The sequence below is a fragment of the Arabidopsis thaliana genome, chromosome 5, assembly GCF_000001735.4.
Source record: "Arabidopsis thaliana chromosome 5, partial sequence".
Classification (NCBI taxonomy): Eukaryota; Viridiplantae; Streptophyta; class Magnoliopsida; order Brassicales; family Brassicaceae; genus Arabidopsis; species Arabidopsis thaliana.
In genome coordinates this window covers 4,517,478-4,530,622 of record NC_003076.8, presented here as the reverse complement: position 1 = coordinate 4,530,622, position 13,145 = coordinate 4,517,478, and the positions used below count along the sequence as shown (strand labels likewise).

General features: G+C 36.4%; 4 protein-coding genes and 2 non-coding genes across 18 annotated transcripts; 2 read left to right on the top strand and 4 right to left on the bottom strand.

Annotated features, from left to right (window-relative positions):
* Window positions 1–76: 76 nt before the first annotated feature.
* AT5G14035 lies at window positions 77–149 on the bottom strand. Its single transcript has one exon. It is a non-coding gene; the product is annotated as a tRNA-Lys (tRNA).
* An 859-nt stretch (window positions 150–1,008) lies between these two features.
* On the bottom strand, window positions 1,009–3,857 carry AT5G14030 (translocon-associated protein beta (TRAPB) family protein). Of its 5 annotated transcripts, none has more exons than NM_001125751.1 (7): window positions 3,564–3,839; window positions 3,157–3,255; window positions 2,964–3,072; window positions 2,724–2,795; window positions 2,582–2,587; window positions 2,354–2,489; window positions 1,009–1,195 (listed from the first exon to the last, which is right to left on the bottom strand). In NM_001125751.1, the coding sequence occupies exons 1-6, from the start codon at window positions 3,743–3,745 to the stop codon at window positions 2,370–2,372; spliced, it is 588 nt and encodes a 195-aa protein (NP_001119223.1). In that variant the 5' UTR covers window positions 3,746–3,839; the 3' UTR covers window positions 1,009–1,195; window positions 2,354–2,369. The 5 variants fall into 5 exon arrangements, with proteins under 5 accessions (NP_001119223.1, NP_001119221.1, NP_568293.1 ...); NM_001125749.1 differs by having other exon boundaries at window positions 1,009–1,190; NM_001343312.1 differs by lacking the exon at window positions 1,009–1,195 and adding an exon at window positions 1,629–1,924.
* Window positions 3,858–4,455: 598 nt separating this feature from the next.
* On the top strand, window positions 4,456–7,202 carry AT5G14020 (Endosomal targeting BRO1-like domain-containing protein). 7 transcript variants are annotated; one of them, NM_001343306.1, is made up of 12 exons: window positions 4,456–4,609; window positions 4,749–5,008; window positions 5,084–5,158; window positions 5,237–5,298; window positions 5,398–5,548; window positions 5,630–5,726; window positions 5,802–5,868; window positions 5,962–6,060; window positions 6,184–6,276; window positions 6,387–6,541; window positions 6,610–6,714; window positions 6,797–7,202. In NM_001343306.1, exons 2-12 carry the CDS (start codon window positions 4,804–4,806, stop codon window positions 6,891–6,893), a joined length of 1,206 nt encoding a protein of 401 aa, NP_001318557.1. In that variant the 5' UTR covers window positions 4,456–4,609; window positions 4,749–4,803; the 3' UTR covers window positions 6,894–7,202. The 7 variants fall into 7 exon arrangements, with proteins under 7 accessions (NP_001318557.1, NP_001332561.1, NP_196906.3 ...); NM_001343309.1 differs by having other exon boundaries at window positions 4,697–5,008; NM_121405.4 differs by having other exon boundaries at window positions 4,456–5,008.
* Window positions 7,203–7,687: 485 nt separating this feature from the next.
* KNU (C2H2 and C2HC zinc fingers superfamily protein) lies at window positions 7,688–8,474 on the bottom strand. Its single transcript, NM_121404.2, has one exon. It carries the CDS (start codon window positions 8,361–8,363, stop codon window positions 7,878–7,880), a length of 486 nt encoding a protein of 161 aa, NP_196905.1. The 5' UTR covers window positions 8,364–8,474; the 3' UTR covers window positions 7,688–7,877.
* A 1,720-nt stretch (window positions 8,475–10,194) lies between these two features.
* AT5G02135 lies at window positions 10,195–10,438 on the top strand. Its single transcript, NR_142575.1, has 2 exons — window positions 10,195–10,283; window positions 10,345–10,438. It is a non-coding gene; the product is annotated as an other RNA (non-coding RNA).
* Window positions 10,439–11,196: 758 nt separating this feature from the next.
* On the bottom strand, window positions 11,197–12,929 carry NAC084 (NAC domain containing protein 84). Of its 3 annotated transcripts, NM_121403.3 has the most exons (3): window positions 12,263–12,929; window positions 11,838–12,094; window positions 11,230–11,768 (listed from the first exon to the last, which is right to left on the bottom strand). In NM_121403.3, exons 1-3 carry the CDS (start codon window positions 12,444–12,446, stop codon window positions 11,589–11,591), a joined length of 621 nt encoding a protein of 206 aa, NP_568292.1. In that variant the 5' UTR covers window positions 12,447–12,929; the 3' UTR covers window positions 11,230–11,588. The 3 variants fall into 3 exon arrangements, with proteins under 3 accessions (NP_001330279.1, NP_001330278.1, NP_568292.1); NM_001343304.1 differs by having other exon boundaries at window positions 11,197–12,094; window positions 12,263–12,872; NM_001343305.1 differs by having other exon boundaries at window positions 11,200–11,768; window positions 11,838–12,824.
* Window positions 12,930–13,145: the final 216 nt, after the last annotated feature.

Sequence of the window (13,145 nt, the reverse complement as noted above, 5' to 3'; positions counted from 1 at the left end):
TAACCGCTAAGCGCTAACATAAGGAAAATATTATGTAGGCAAATGATTAATAAACATATGATAAAAAAAACAACGTCGCCCACCGTGGGGCTCGAACCCACGACCACAAGGTTAAGAGCCTTGCGCTCTACCAACTGAGCTAGACGGGCTTTGTTGCCCAACTAAGTTACTTAACAGTTTGATCCCAATTAACAGATGTACCCTTGCAATTGGATTCCATTCGTCTAAAGGCTCTAACAACCAACCATCTGTTGTCAAACCAGTAATTTTGAGCGACGACGATTGAGGGACTAAGGACTTGATTGGTTCTCCCTCTACCACCCGCAAACGCTGCGTTTGCGGTTGGTAGCGGTTGTTAGCGATTGACACCAATCATAAAAACCGCTAGATATCGCTTTAAACCGCTCGAAATCGCCAGTTTTCAAAAGCTCCTTTCCGCAAGCGTTTGCGGTTGCGGGCGGTAGCGGTTAGGTTAAAAAGAATAATCTTTTTTTAATTAATTAAAATAATTGTGGCTTCCACCCAAACCCTAATCACTATAATTAAAATAATCTAATCTTTTATATATCTTATTTTTATTAGAAAACCCTAATCAATATATTGTAACTCTATTCTCTCAATTATGGCATCCGATGAAAATCAAAATCAAGAATCAAACATAAGTATCATCTATCCTTTTATTCATTCATTAGCTAGTGTAATTCTTTTACTATTTCATGGCATCGTTGTTTTTATTTTATTTTGTATTGTTTTGAGTTTTTTGATTGAATACATTTTTCGATTTGTTTTCTCGATTAGAAAATCATTTGGCCGGACGAGATGATATATTGTATTTTTGTTTGGTCAAAAAATCAATTTTTCTAATATTATCAGTTTATCATAATATATTGTATTTTTATTTCTTTTAATAGTAATATATTATATTTATTTTGGTTATTTTTATTTAATTACTATCGTACCCGCTGGTTTACCAGTCATAAAATTTTCGCAAACGCATCCATTATCAAACGCTCAACCAGTCGTTCAAAACGCTTGATAACGCAACCGCAACCGCACCCACTGCGTTTAAACCAGTCATGCCCTAAATTAACATAGTGTGAAAGTTGTGCGTGCTTTATTGATTATCTCTTTTAACTCTAGTCTGATTGTTGTATAATCCCGTCTTGAACTCTTGATAAACATGGCAAAAGCTGCACTATTCCAACCCGGAAAAATAAACTTATCACAACTTATTTGACTACTTGGTCTAAAAACAAAGTCAAATTTGTTTAACTTGAAAAAGTTAAGACCCAAACCATCGTTTCTCTTTTTTTTTTTTCATGTAGTATTTTCAATAATTCTTTTTGTCTGTGCAAAATTGTTTCTAAGTATTCATAAAGCGAAAGAGCTATAGGACCGGCTTTCAAATGCCTAGTAGGTTAATACATATGATACCTACAAATTTTGTTAAAAGCATCTTATAAGTAATAGTAGTATCCAGGTTTTCGAAGCATCTTATAAACAAAATTATTCCTCATTTTTTTAATTTATACAGGTTTCTGAAGCAAAAAACAAAACACCTTAAAAGCTATCTAAGAAATGTTCCATATAAAGGCGTTAAAGAAGTTTATAAGCTACTTAGTACACATTCTTCTATATGTTGTTTGTAACAGACTCAAAATCCAATTAAACACCTGACCAGTCACATCCCTTTTAACAAACCTAGTCTTCTTTCTTTTAGTAGCATAACAAACTTACTCTTCTGCTCCGCTTATACTAATAACATGCTAACTTTAAATTGAAGGGAATCACACATCTGCCAACTTTTAAGGGAATCACGAACGATAAAGCACATAACAATTTATGCAATCTCAATGGGATCAACACAGCAAACATATACATCCCAACAGCTCTTTCAATTTTAAGCAAGAATCTCTTTTTCAAACTTCAACAAAAGAAAACATAGCAATTATCAAAACAGAAAAAAACTTCTAAGCGAAATCATAATACTTAACCAATAACCAGACTAGACTCTACAACAACAACAAATAAAAATGTGGTATTAAACAGACTACAAAGCAAACAGAACAGGCAATGAAACTAGACAGAAACAAACACAAGTTAACACAACAAAGATTATCAACATGTGTAAAAGATAATGCTACCAAAACCATAAGCAAAAGGCATAACCCAAATAAAAGAGAACTCCATGACTATGCTCTCACAAAGAGATTAAGTAAAACCAAAATAACTCTTTGAACTTGAAGTATGTCCTCTGCAACACCAAAATTAAAGTGTGTTCTCTAATTCTTACAAGTTTTGAAACTGTGTTTAACTGTTAAACAGAAAACAGCACCGTACCAACCTTTCTCACCTTTCATTTCACTAACTTAACGCTTCTTCTTGCTGCTTGCCTTTGATACGTTGGACTTAGGTGTTGCCACCAAGTATATGAAACAAACCACCATGGAGATCACGGAGACGAGTGATCCATATTTCGCCAGCAACCTCTGCAACAATTGAAACACGGTAATATGAGAAACTGATATATATTTGATGATTTCACTGGGAAGTGAGAATTACACATCGGTCATTGAGTTACCTTGGCCTGAGATTATTTTGGCAGCATCAAGAGCAACATCCAAGACACAACAGAAGATAGCAATGAAAGTCAATATTGAGAAGAAAAGAAAAAAACTCTGACTAGATGATTGAAAGAATAGTCCTTAGAAGGTCAAATTTACCACGTCCAAAGGTTTCGTTGGAGGTTTGTCTGCGAGGATATCTAGAGGTAGTAGTGGAGTTGAGTATGCTTCCTACAAACAATAAAACCATAATACACGATTACATCACAAAACCAAATATTTAGTAAAATAACGGCCACAACAACAGAAAGTAATTCTGATTAGAAAGATTAATTGGGGAGGTTTATTGCTTCAACCAGTTCCAAGAACTAGAATGAAGGGAGCTTAAAAATGGCAAACCTGAAGAGCTGGCTTAGTGGGGATGCGGAAAGTAACGACAGCAGGAGCACCGTAGAAGACTCCTTTAACCTTGGCCTCCAATTCGATAGAATGAGACAGAATACCTCCTCTGCACAGCAAATATTAGATTAGTGACGAGAGTAAAAGCTAAAGCAGGCCAATATAAGATTTTATGATTGAGGAAGAAACTCACGCATCAAGTCTTTCCCATGATTTTGAAGTGTTTCCATTAACAACTTCAAAAGTCTTTTTATCCCAGCTATTATCTGTCAGAGTCACATCATACGCCGACCTGAGAGCAAACACCACAAATATCTGACGCTTTTAGCTGACATTCATTAAAAATCTCAAAGTCATCGTAGCCGGCAGATACAAAATTCACAAACCAAATCCAAAATTCCGATAAACAATGAGATCAGATCAAATGGCGTTTCGTTTAACTGATACGCATACGGTAGATCTAATGATAGCTCAAGCATAATCTCCTAATTCTACATTGACCAATCTCTCCATGCAATCAGAAATTAACACGGATCGGAAATGAAAATGGAGAAATCAAACGGATTCGGGAAATAACTAGATGAAGGATAGAGAACTAACGAGGATCCTTGGTTATAGATGTCGTAGGAAACGGAGACGCGTTCGGCGCCAGATTTGAGCCTGTTGAGAGTGGCTTTCTTGTGAACCACCATGAACGGCACTTCCGAGGTCGCGAACGAAGCAGAAACAAGCATGAAAACCGCCATGGCGGAGATCAGAAGCTTAGCTACAGCGACGGCCATGGTTTGCGATCTACGACGATGTAGGTGTTTAAGCAGATGCGGAAATAGATCTACGAATGTTTTCTTCAGCTCAAGAAACCTCCGACGACGATATTAATCACCACCACCACCACCCATTAACAAAAAAAGTCAATGATGGGCCCAATTGTTTTTCACCTGATAATGGGCCTACTTATAAAAGCCCATTCTAATAATAAAGTGTATTAATATACCGTCCAAATTAAAGAAGGGAAGTGTGTTTGCACTTGCAGTAGAACAATGAAGATAACACAGCCTGTCTCCTGCCACAATCTAACATGTTTCTTTTCCCACACCACATTTCGATTGGATCCAAATATTCTCTAATACTTTTATAATCATAGATGACTTTGTCTATTAATTATCTCGTCTAATTATAAAGTCTACTTAAGATGTAATAGCCAACGATTCATATCATTCAAAAGACATATTGACTCGAATCAATGGAGGTTTTGTTACCATAATCTCATTTTCATTTCTAACAATCTTTTGGTTGGAGTAAGAAAAGAGGGTAAAAACTGATAAAGTTGATTTGATTCAATTAATCAAGGTGGCGGGAAAGTTAAGGAAAGAAGTCAACGAGGAAGGAAGTACTAAAACTAAAACAGGAGAGCCAATAAAAAGTAGGCAAGTGGGTGGGGACATAGAATAAGAATTCACAGCTACCCGTAAGAAACATAATTAAAACTTGGATTAAACCGAAAGGCATGTGATTTTCCTTTGTTGGTTAACTAAATCACGTATATCTATCGTTGAATATAAGAGCATGTGGAGGGATTTGCATCGAACTCTGAAACCTGAGTAAATCTTCTCTTCCCATCATCACATGCTTACTTATCTCTTCTGGTTAGCTCTCTGAGATTCTCTCTTCCAGATTGTTCTTTTTATATTTTACTTAGAGCTTCAAAATTAATCCGGATCTATCTGCTTCAGGTTGTTCCAAAACATCCTTATTTTGACATATATATATGTCAATGTTGTGTAGGATGATTTTGTGAGCAAAAGATCATAGCAGAGAGAGAGAGAGAGAGAAAGAGAGCATGGGGTGTGCTCAATCTACTATTGCTGTTGTGGGAAGGAAGAACAAGAAGAGGATCATTCAAGAATCTGTAGTGTTTGTTCTACAGTTCCGTGTTCCTGTTCAGTCTGATCTTCAGCGCCAACTCAAAGGTGTTTCTCCCAAGACAACCATCAATCGGTTGACATGTTTAAGAAATCAGATTGAGTTGGTAGCTGAGGACACAGGTATAGAGAAATTAGACCAACTTCTTCCTCTTTTCTTGCGTGTCAAGACATAAGGTTCCATCTTTTCTACTGCAGGGGGTTCAGCCATCTCTGAGTTGCGTACAGCTTTGGAGGAGTACTTGTCACTTCTATCCGGTCTTATCAAGAAAAGTTCGTGTTTGCAAGTTTTGATTAACTTAAACAGTTTAGTATATTCAAATGGTGATATTAGAATATTTAACTCTACAGGTAAAGATGGAATGGAGGGCTGCGTAGAGCTCAAATGGAGGACCCTTGGCGATGGTCGACGAGTAAGTTCGGTTTTTGCTTAAATTAAGCTGATCCTAAGGATATTCATTTTGTTTGTTCTAGTATCATTAAAATCTTAACAATGTGAAGGGTGTATACAGGCAGAGATATGTTGCACAAACCTTTGGATGGAGATGTTGATAGTGATCCACATGATGGCTGCTTTGGCATTGACTGAAGCTAACTCTCTCATGATTCCAAAGGATTGCTATGCTTCTGGTTCTGGCAATGGCGTCCGTGTGGTCTCCACTGGTGTGGCCTCGTTGACTTTCACACTTTTATTTTAATTTATTGTGTTTACAAAAAACTAATTAACCTGTCACTTTCAAACAGATTGCAGGAGAGATGCGGTTGACTTGCTGCTCAAGGCATCTGGATACTTGGAGTTCTGCGTCCGAGAGATTCTGACTCAACTTCCTCATGATATAAAGTATGAAGCACAAATACATAAATTCTAGGATCACATTAATACTTACATATCTGAAAATTTGCTATATGTATGCAGGAGTAAGTTGCCAGATGATATGCAGGAAAGTGTATTACAAACTCTCTCTATACAAGCACTAGGCCAGGTTACACACATGCTTACTTTGAAACTGTGACTCCTAAACCTGAATCTTGTATATATGTTTTCAATTTGTAAGTTTGGTTGAATCTCACTGCAGGGAACTGAGATTCAACTTGGATTAGCAGTTGATAGTCAGAAAGCAACATTGTCTGTGAAGAGGAGAATTGCATGTGAGCAAGTCATCTACTTCACTCAGGTCCTCCTCATAGTTTAACAATCTTCAGCTTCTTATAACTGTGGCATGCTTTCGGGGCAATCATATGTCTTTTCTCTGTTTTAATTATTAATTTGCTATAAAATGATCTCATTATCATTTCAGGCATATCACTGCTTGTCTAGTTGTGAAGCAGTTAGCCATGGATGCGCCAAGAAACTTCTCCGGTTTATCTACTGGAAGTTTCTGGAAGCAAAGGTATTGTATGTGTATGTAAGCTATTGTTGAGAGTGATCCGATATATATTCATCTCTATTGTTCTTTCATAAAATATATCTCTCTATTATGTTCTGCTTTTTTCTTAACAGGCTGCAGCATACTACTACCATGGACTGGTAACAGACAAGGGAAGTGAGCCGGCTTGTCACTTGAGCGCTGTGTGTTGTTTCCTTGCAGCTGCAGAGATCCTAGGAGAAAGCAAAAAAGCCTGTCTTAGCTTCTGCTTAGCTCCTCCTGTCACAAGGTTTGTGTTGTTGTATGATATCCTACATGTGAATTATGAATGATTCAGAATTATTTTGTATCTATCAGGGCTCCTCCTATGTGGGGTGTTATGAAGCATTTGAGCCAGAAGATTCCAGAAGTTGCTTTTAGAAAGTCGCAGACATATGGATACTTGCTTGAAGAAGAAGAAAAGTAAGTCGTTAAGAGTGTTTTCTTTTTTTGCGTTTGTTTTAACGAATCAAACAAGATAGGTGATGATATGATAAAACCACAGGGCAATGCAGTGTTTGCCAGAGCTTCCAGACTTTCAGTTGTCATTGAGACCCGACGACTTTGAACTGCCTGAAATAGAGGATGTCTCTTCCTCATGAAACCAAACCCATTTGCTTAGAGAACATCTTGAGTTCTTGACTACTAGCTACTCATGTTGATGATGATGACCTTGATCGTTGAGAAAGAAGCACTCTCTCTACACATATTCTTTGGGTATTTTACCACTTATAATTGTAATGTAATATTTTGTATTCTTGTCAGACAAAATCTGATACTTGAGTATAGAGTAATGTAATATCTGGGTGATTACTTATCTTCCTTGATAAAGAATTTGGAAGGACTAGAAGAGAAAGAAAAAAAACAGCTGCTAATTAATAAAGGAAGCGTTTAGCTATGTTGGAGAAGAAATGTTGTTGTGTGAGGAGCTAAAAAACGGCCCGCATTTTAAATTGGAAACAGCAGGATAACCGCAACGTCACGTGAGTTAGTCACGTGTAAGTGATGATGACATGTTCGATTCCACACGTACAATAAAAGAAGTGGTTGTTGTGTGAGGCGCTTGGAAACGGCACGCAGTTTAGTAGTCTTAATTTGGAAAAAAGCGGAAAAAGCAGAATAACAATAACGTCACGTGTGGGATGATGATGAGATGTTGGATTCCGCACGTACCAACTTTGTAGAGGCGGTAAGGGATTTTGACGGCGGTAGTGCTAATGATCTCCGACACAGACATGATCGGATTTTTTAATCTCCCAATTAAGGTGACGGCGATGAATGATAAAACGCAAAAACATTCCGATTATCACTCGTAACGGTGATGATCGTTAATTCATCAAAATCTGCTGTTTTTTTTGTTCTTCCAAAAATGCATCATCCATGAAAGATAAAAGTATCATCAGAAACTTAAAATCGAAACGATCATCATCATCGTCATAAGTAATATCCAAAAAAGGTAGCAGCTAGTTTATCTTTCAAGGAAATCAAAAGCAGGACATGGAACTCTAGTACATATATAGCTCCAAAGTTGTACTTAAAAGAGTCATCTGAACAAAAAACAAAACAGAGAAGAAAGCAGAGATAACTTATAAACGGAGAGAAAGGTCTAGATCGAGAGGCTCGTCTTCTTCCATAACGCCGTTTCCTCCGTCGTTGTTGTTACCGGATAATGCAAAAGGGTACACATACGGATACGGATGAAACGGATCGTAGCCATCCATCGTCATCATCGTCGGCTGTTCCTGAAGCGGTTCGTTTCCAGAAGTAGATCCTTGAAATGGGTTTTGGTAAAAGCAAGGGTAAGGACGAAGAAACGTGTTGTTGTCGTCGAGGATGGGTGGAGAGTTAGCGAGGACGCCGAGGTTACGACGAGCAGCGGCGCGTTCGCGTTTGTGAGCGTTTTGGTGACCGCCGAGAGCTTGAGATGTGTAGAACTTTCGAGGACAGTACTGACATGGAAAGAGACGGTGGGAAGCTGGATGTGCAGAGGAGGAGAAAGAGTGGCGTTTGCTTGATGATCGAGTTTTTGCAGGACCTACGAAATGAAGGTAAGACGGTGGTGGTTCCGCCATTTTTGAGAGGTTCTTAAGCTACAGAGGAAGAGAGATAGAGAAGATGAGAGTAAAAGCAAATAAAAAGCGAGAGAGAGAGAGAGAAGAGTGAAGGATGTGTGTGGGTTTTATGGGAAGGGTTTAAGCTGTTGTTGCTTTTGTTTGTTTGCGTCGTTTGTTGCAGAGAATATCTGATTCTGAAGTTACTCTTTTGCCCTCAGCTTCTTCTCCTCTCTCTCTCTCTTTGGCTTTAACGAATTTCACAGATCCCAATTAATCCTTTTTGCTCCATCGTTATTTGCATGCTACACGAACAGAAGCTCCTTTTTATTATTATTTAAATAGTTTATGCAAATTGAATTAGTTATTTACTAAGTAAAAACAACATATGGGTATTGAAATAAAGTTATTTATTTTGTAACCAGACAAAAAAAAACATTTGGATTGGATTTGGTACCATTATCCGATAAGTACATTGCTAATCTGTTTTTTCTTTTTTGAATCTTTACTATCGTTAAATTGTCAAAGAATAAAAAGTAAATGAGTGTAGTGATTGAGAGTAATTAAAGAGTAAAAGTAAAAGAGGTTAAAGATTGAAATCTTTCGTCGTTGAGAAAAACAGAGAATCAAGTGGTGAGAGAAACTGAGTTTGTTGTTGTTGATGGGATCACAGTACTTCTCTCTCTTTCATTTTAAAATACAAAGAGAGAGGATTGGTTGCTTTTTGGTGTTGGGGGAGAGAGAATTTGGTAACGACACGTGCTGACTAGACAGTTGATGCAGTACGAGTGAATCAATGAACACTCTCTCACACTTCCAAACTCATTAGCATTTTGAAAATAATCCTAAGTAACACATCACTTCTTTTTTGTATCAAGTTTCAAGCGTTTTTGATTTGATGGTACCTTATTTGTTGTTCTTGTGATGCACAAAGAAGACAAGAGAGAGTGAATCAAGTTCCAAGATGAAATTGCCAAACATGGAAGGTTTCTATGTTTCTCTTACCCTCTTTCTTTTTTTCCATTCTCTCACTACTTACCTATCTATCACTCTCATTCTTTGCTTCTCATCATTATTTCTTGCCTTTCCTCACATTACTTCTTGGATTTAATCCACACATACCTATTTTAAGGCCCATATACAAGGAATATACACAATGGCCCATTAACTTCAAGTATCTCTCTATTAACTAAAGGCTTTTGAAACATCTATGTTGGAGGCCCACATATCAATTGATACCTCTACAGTTCCTTCTTGTTGTCTCTCAATCTTGTCTCTCTCACTTTAAAGTTTAAAGTCACTCTATAGCAAAAAGTATTAACCAATTGGGTAGAATGAATCTACTTTTTATTTCTATATTTAGGAATTTATGATACATATGGAATTGTAAGGAAAAAATGTTATACTCACAACAACGAAAATAAAATAGTAACTTACACGATCAATCGAATCTACATTTTTACTACTTATTTAGCATGAATGTTTATATATTATAATTTAGAGATTCAAATCTGTTTAACAAAAACAAGTGGTTAGTCAAAATAAGAAACGTTTGCTTGAAATTGAAGCAATCCTACATTTAATTTTACCTTTGGTGGCTCAAAAAGTAGTCTTGCTTTCTCTGGTAAGCATATTCCAAGCCCATTGGCTCTAAGTTACCTCTTCTCACACACAATTACAGACATGTTCACATTCACTTTTCACTTAATGACTCTTCATCATTTCATTACTTATTTGTTTTTATTTAAATGTAGGTAACTTTGTAACACATTTTTCTTTGATTACATTTGAAAACCAAGGATGATGCTTCGATTAAAAGCAAAGAAGGACATGTTTATGGTAATATGTGTATTTGTGTGGGAAAGAGGAGAAACTTAGATTGCCTTAATCGATGTTGTCTTTTTCTGGATTTTACATTGGAAGATGGTGCACAATGCACATGTGACTTGTCTTTGACCTTCTCCACCATTTTTCTCTATTGTTTATTTTACAATTGATAGGATGCACAGAACAAATCTACCATAAAAGCTTTGTATATTCAATCATTACAATGTTCACAAATATAAACCCATGTTATGTCCACACTCTGCCAATATTTTGTCATTTATTACATTGAACCTTTTTGTTGGCACACATACTACATGATTTTCTTTTTCAACGATTACATTAGATCGAATTTGTGTGTTGTGACACAACGACGTTTTAACACAAAACCATTATATTGTTTGTTTTGGTCGATATATGTTTTTGTATATATATATTGTTGGAAACGTTACATATAATATGTATAACTCTACTAATTCATGAATTTCATGCAAACAAATGTATAACTCTACTAATTCATGAATTTCACTCAAACAAATGTATTCGTATCAATTATATCTACGATGATTCTTTCTACAACTCACACGCATGTTATCATTTGGTTTGTCAAACACATATCATATTTAAGAAAATATGTTGGCTTCTGATAGAGTTTAAATTTAAAATACGTGTCAATGACAATAAATGTATCTGTATGTTTTGATTAAAAAATATGGTTCGACACGAAGAACTTTAGCTTCTCGACACCCCATGCGATGGCTTCTTTCATTTTTTCCACTCATTTCAATTTCAATTTCAACTCTTGCTTCTGTCTCTTTGTTATTTCCAACACACCAATTTGTTTGTATATATAACTCATCCATCCACATATATATACATAAATAACACACCAATTTATATAACTTTTTCAACTTGCTATACCTTAATACAAAATGCATCTCCATCTCATATTAATAAATTAATTTCCATACTTATTGATATAATATAACAGTCTATACAATTGTTTCTTAAAAATACATAGATGCTATGGATTCTTATGTGGTATGAAAAGAAAAGGAATCAAGTTCTCATCCATGAGAAAGATAGATACCTCCTTTCAATTCAACTTTACTTCGTATTCCTCAGCTATATATCACTTTACTTGCATGATAATGTTAATTTAAAATACCTTCAAGTAAAAATAATCAACAAGTTTGACATATATTTGGTTTTGCCCAACAAAAGTGCAAATCTCAACTCATACAATTCAACAGTTTCAGATCAAAATGAGCTCCCCTAGAACCATGTTACTTTACTTACTTCGCTAACAAATAAATCAAGACGTTGAAATTTTTTAAATAGCTTGACAGAAACGTAAGTGGAATAGTAGGTTAGGGTTTAGGAGCTTGTCACAATCTCAACGTCTCCTATGAGATATATATATTACTCATCAGCTGAGGTAGGAGGAGAAGGCGGTGGTGGACCGGTTTCATGATTTGACCCAACCGTAAAATGGTCGATGCATCTCAATTCTTCATCATCTCCCTCTCTTGATTTCCTCTGTTTTCTTCCTTTTGAGCCTTTCCTCTCATAAACATTGTACACTGCCCATTCTCCAGACACCTGTTTAACCCATTATTATCACAAGTTCCAATGTCTTTCTTACAGTAGTCTAGAGTAGTTATTGTGTACCTTAGCCGACGCAAATCCCGCAAGACAATACTCTGTCATGCTCCATCTAGTTTTGTTGCAATAAGAAGAAGACTTGTTTGTTTCATAGAAAGCAAGTGTTCTTCTAATCCCAAATGTTTTACCACAGGCAATGATTGGTCTCTCTTTACCAATAGGTTTCCAATAACCATCACCAGAGGAAATCTTGATTCTATGCTCATTACTTGACACTTCTCTCTTCTTGCAAAAGAAGTACCTCTGCTTCTCCTTTTGGTCCCCTGAAAGCAAAACTTCTTCAGTTTTAGCATCAGACACCCCGGATCTAGACCCAAACATAAGATAGACCATTTTGAACAAAAAACAGTTGAGGAAAACGAGGAGACATATACACACATAGAGGCTTTGACAGAAGGAACATAGAGAGAGAGAGAGAGAGAGAAAGAGACCTGGGAAACTAAGAGGATGAGAGAAGAAGAGGTCAAAGACAGGGATGATGGAGGAAGGCAAAGGAGAAGCAAAGGCCTTTGGGAGCAAGTAATGAAGGATAAGCTCTTGCTCGGTTGGGTGAAATCTGTATCCTATTGGCAATTTCATTCCTCCATTCACTACAATCCTCTTCTCCACCTCCATGTCTTCTCTTTTCTTTTCTTTTTCAATTTGCTTCTTCAAAACTTGATCAAATTTCAAACCTTTACAAGCATTGATCCATTATTCCATCTAAAGAGAGGAAGAGGGAGAGAGAGAAGGAAGACTTGTGTAGCCCTTTGTTTGTGGGCTTTGCAGGCTAAATGACAGTAGTAGAGGTTGTCAATATATGTTATATGTATATATAAATCCCCACGGCTACACACACACACAAACACACATATAGTTGTGTAATATAAAATTATAAATGGTAGAAATGGCTCCTTTGTCTGAACATTTATTTTAGTTCATAATAAGAAAGATGATGAGAAAGAATAGGAAAAAAAAGGAAGGTGCTTTTGAGGGATGTCCATTGACTTATTAAGTAAAAAAAAAACAATATAGAGAAGAAAATGTCATATTATTCCTTAAGAAAAAGAAAGAGAGATGAGAGGAAGAGAGAAACGTGCAAGTTTGGGGTTTCTCCATTTGCAAAAGGGTCCCTCTTCTGGATCCTTTCACTTATTATTACCGTTTCATCATTCTCTGTTTTCTCTCAATATTTTGATCTTCTTCATCCAATTGGTTACCATTAATTTATCAAACACAGTAAAAAGTTGGAACTCCTTTGACAATTGCGAGCCAGCCCACGTCTGCCTAAACCAATTACTATATAGCCTTATCTTTCTATAAACGGCTTTATTG

What these genes read in the sequence shown, in the direction of transcription:
- AT5G14030 (NM_121406.5), bottom strand. Translation starts at nt 3,745, where the DNA reads ATGGCCGTCGCTGTAGCTAAGCTTCTGATCTCCGCCATGGCGGTTTTC. An exon ending in TCATGGGAAAGACTTGATGC is followed by an intron (nt 3,073 to 3,156) that starts GTGAGTTTCTTC and finishes TTTGCTGTGCAG; the next exon opens with AGGAGGTATTCTGTCTCATT. An exon ending in CCACTAAGCCAGCTCTTCAG is followed by an intron (nt 2,796 to 2,963) that starts GTTTGCCATTTT and finishes TATTGTTTGTAG; the next exon opens with GAAGCATACTCAACTCCACT.
- AT5G14020 (NM_001343306.1), top strand. Translation starts at nt 4,804, where the DNA reads ATGGGGTGTGCTCAATCTACTATTGCTGTTGTGGGAAGGAAGAACAAG. An exon ending in CGTCCGTGTGGTCTCCACTG is followed by an intron (nt 5,549 to 5,629) that starts GTGTGGCCTCGT and finishes ACTTTCAAACAG; the next exon opens with ATTGCAGGAGAGATGCGGTT. An exon ending in TTAGCTCCTCCTGTCACAAG is followed by an intron (nt 6,542 to 6,609) that starts GTTTGTGTTGTT and finishes TGTATCTATCAG; the next exon opens with GGCTCCTCCTATGTGGGGTG.
- KNU (NM_121404.2), bottom strand. Translation starts at nt 8,363, where the DNA reads ATGGCGGAACCACCACCGTCTTACCTTCATTTCGTAGGTCCTGCAAAA.
- NAC084 (NM_001343305.1), bottom strand. Translation starts at nt 12,446, where the DNA reads ATGGAGGTGGAGAAGAGGATTGTAGTGAATGGAGGAATGAAATTGCCA. An exon ending in CGGGATTTGCGTCGGCTAAG is followed by an intron (nt 11,769 to 11,837) that starts GTACACAATAAC and finishes TGGGTTAAACAG; the next exon opens with GTGTCTGGAGAATGGGCAGT.